The 2,500-nt window shown below is 34.9% G+C and overlaps 1 protein-coding gene across 1 annotated transcript in view; it reads left to right on the plus strand.

Moving 5' to 3' along the window:
• Positions 1-2,500, plus strand: part of LOC122244347 (uncharacterized) — an 18,883-nt gene that overhangs the window by 11,990 nt on the left and 4,393 nt on the right. The window contains exon 5 of the mRNA XM_043002227.2: positions 1,015-1,225. Within this exon, the coding sequence (XP_042858161.2) occupies positions 1,015-1,225 (211 nt within the window). The remainder of the gene's footprint in view (positions 1-1,014; positions 1,226-2,500) is intronic.

A 2,500-nucleotide genomic window follows, 5' to 3' on the forward strand; every position in this document is an offset into this window, starting at 1 on the left:
TAATTATTACCATTGTTTCTATCATTATTATAACTGTTATCAAAAACATTACCTTTATCATTGCTATCATTACTATTATTATCATTATAATTATTATTATCATTACTGTTAACATCATTATTTTTATCATTATTATCTTTATTGTTATTACTACTACTATTATCATCATTATCATTACTATCTTTATCATTATTATTACAGCTTTATTTTCATCATTCCTATTATCTTCATCATTATCATCGCTATGATTATCATTATTATCATTAACATTATCATCATTATCACTCTTATCCGTATTACCATTATTACCATTTTCATCAGCGTTATTTGGATCATTATTATAATTGTTATAGTTACCATCATTATCATTATTATCTTCCTTATCTTAATTGTTATTATCGTACTTCTGTTTTGCATTAACAAAAGAAATACGAAAGGTTTTCTCAAGCCAAACCCTCATCATTCTTCTTTTAATTCTACATTCATAAACTTCAATACATTTCCATACCTTCCATTTTCATTCATTCCCTCTTTAGTCTCCCATTCATCCTTCCATTCCCCTTCTCCTCCACTGGTTTATCCACTAATCTATTCTTTGGTCTCCCATTCATCCTTCCATTCCCCTCCTCCTCCACTCATTTATCCACTAATCTATTCTTTGGTCTCCCATTCATCCTTTCATTCCCCTCCTCCTCCACTGATTTATCCATCAATCTATTCTTTGGTCTCCCATCCATCCTTCCATTCTCCTCCTCCTCCACTGGTTTATCCACTAATCTATTCTTTGGTCTCCCATTTATCCTTCCATTCTCCTCCTCCTCCACTCATTTATCCATTAGTCTATTCTTTGGTCTCCCATCCATCCTTCCATTCTCCTCCTCCTCCACCGATTTATCCATCAATCTATTCTTTGGTCTCCCATCCATCCTTCCATCCCCCTCCGCCTCCACCGATTTATCCATCAATTTATTAACCCCCATTTAATATCCCCAACGCCCTTCTTGCCCTCAACAGACTAACCTTCTACAAAGCGCGCATCGGGACGACCTTCCTGAGGCAGACGCAGTTCCGAACCGATGTCCCTGGAGACAAGGGCTTCCTGGTCGAGTACTGGCCTCTCTCGGCCCTCCTGCGTCGCCTCGGCCACCAGCGCAACCATCTCTTTTATCTCAAGTTCGACATCGAGGGAGACGAGTGGGAGGTCTTCGAGAAGTCCTTGTTTCAGGTAGTCGGACCTCGAGGGCGTCTTCTTCCTTTTTTTTTTCTTCTTCTTCTTCTTCGTCTTCTTTCTTCCTCTTTTTTTCTTCTTTGTCTACCTTCATCTTCTCTTTATTCCTCTTCTTTTCTTCTTATTCTTTATTCTCATTTCTTTCCTCATTTTTTTCTTCGTTTTCTTGTTTTTTTTGTGTGTTTTTTTTTTTTTTTTTTTTTTTTTTTTTTTCCTCTTTTTTTTTTTTTTTTTTTTTTTTTTTTTTTTTTTTCTTTATTCTTTCTTCTCCTTTTCTTCCTGTTTTTCCTTCTTCTTTCCTTCTTTCTTTCTTCTCCTTTTTTTTTTTCGTCATATTCTGTATATTCTTTCTTCTTATCAATATTATTAGTTTTCTTCTTCTTCATCTTCAGCTTCTTCTCCTCTTTCTTCTTATTATTATTATTTTTCTTCCTTCTTCTTCTTCCTCTTACCTTTTCCTCTTCTTCTTCTTCATCCTCATCCTCTTTACCTTCCTCTTCTTCTACTTCCTTTTCTTCCTTCTTCCTCTTACCTTTTCCTCTTCTTCTTCTTCATCATCTTCCTCTTTATCTTCCTCTCCTTCTCCTTCCTCTTCTTCTACTTCCTTTTCTTCTCCTTCTCCTTCCTCTTCTTCTACTTCCTTTTCTTCTCCTTCTCCTTCCTCTTCTTCTACTTCCTTTTCTTCTCCTTCTCCTTCCTCTTCTTCTACTTCCTTTTCTTCTCCTTCTCCTTCCTCTTCTTCTACTTCCTTTTCTTCTCCTTCTCCTTCCTCTTCTTCTACTTCCTTTTCTTCTTCTTTTCCTTCCTCTTCTTCTACTTCCTTTTCTTCTCCTTCTCCTTCCTCTTCTTCTACTTCCTTTTCTTCTCCTTCTCCTTCCTCTTCTTCTACTTCCTTTTCTTCTCCTTTCTTCTTCTTCCTCTTGATATCCTCTCCGGTGCGTTTAAGAGTACTTAGTGAGCCTCTTGATCTTTCACAATAGGTTGCTGATTATTTAACTATTCATTTTAAAGAGAAATCAGCGATAAAAGCAATTATTTTTCCATTTTTATTAGATAACAGTAATGATAACATATTTTGGTGATAAAGATAATTATGACGTGATATTTTTATTAGATAACAGTAATGATAACATAATTTGGTGATAAAGATTATTATGACGTGATATTATTAGTAATAGTAAATAATAATACTGGTGATAGGAATAAGAATGAAAGGTAGAGTGATGATGATTATGGTAATAGCGATAACAACAATAACAACAGCAATAATAA

This window comes from Penaeus japonicus, unplaced genomic scaffold (assembly GCF_977035675.1).
Source record: "Penaeus japonicus unplaced genomic scaffold, GWHDUDI00000001_assembly GWHDUDI00000041, whole genome shotgun sequence".
Classification (NCBI taxonomy): domain Eukaryota; kingdom Metazoa; phylum Arthropoda; class Malacostraca; order Decapoda; family Penaeidae; genus Penaeus; species Penaeus japonicus.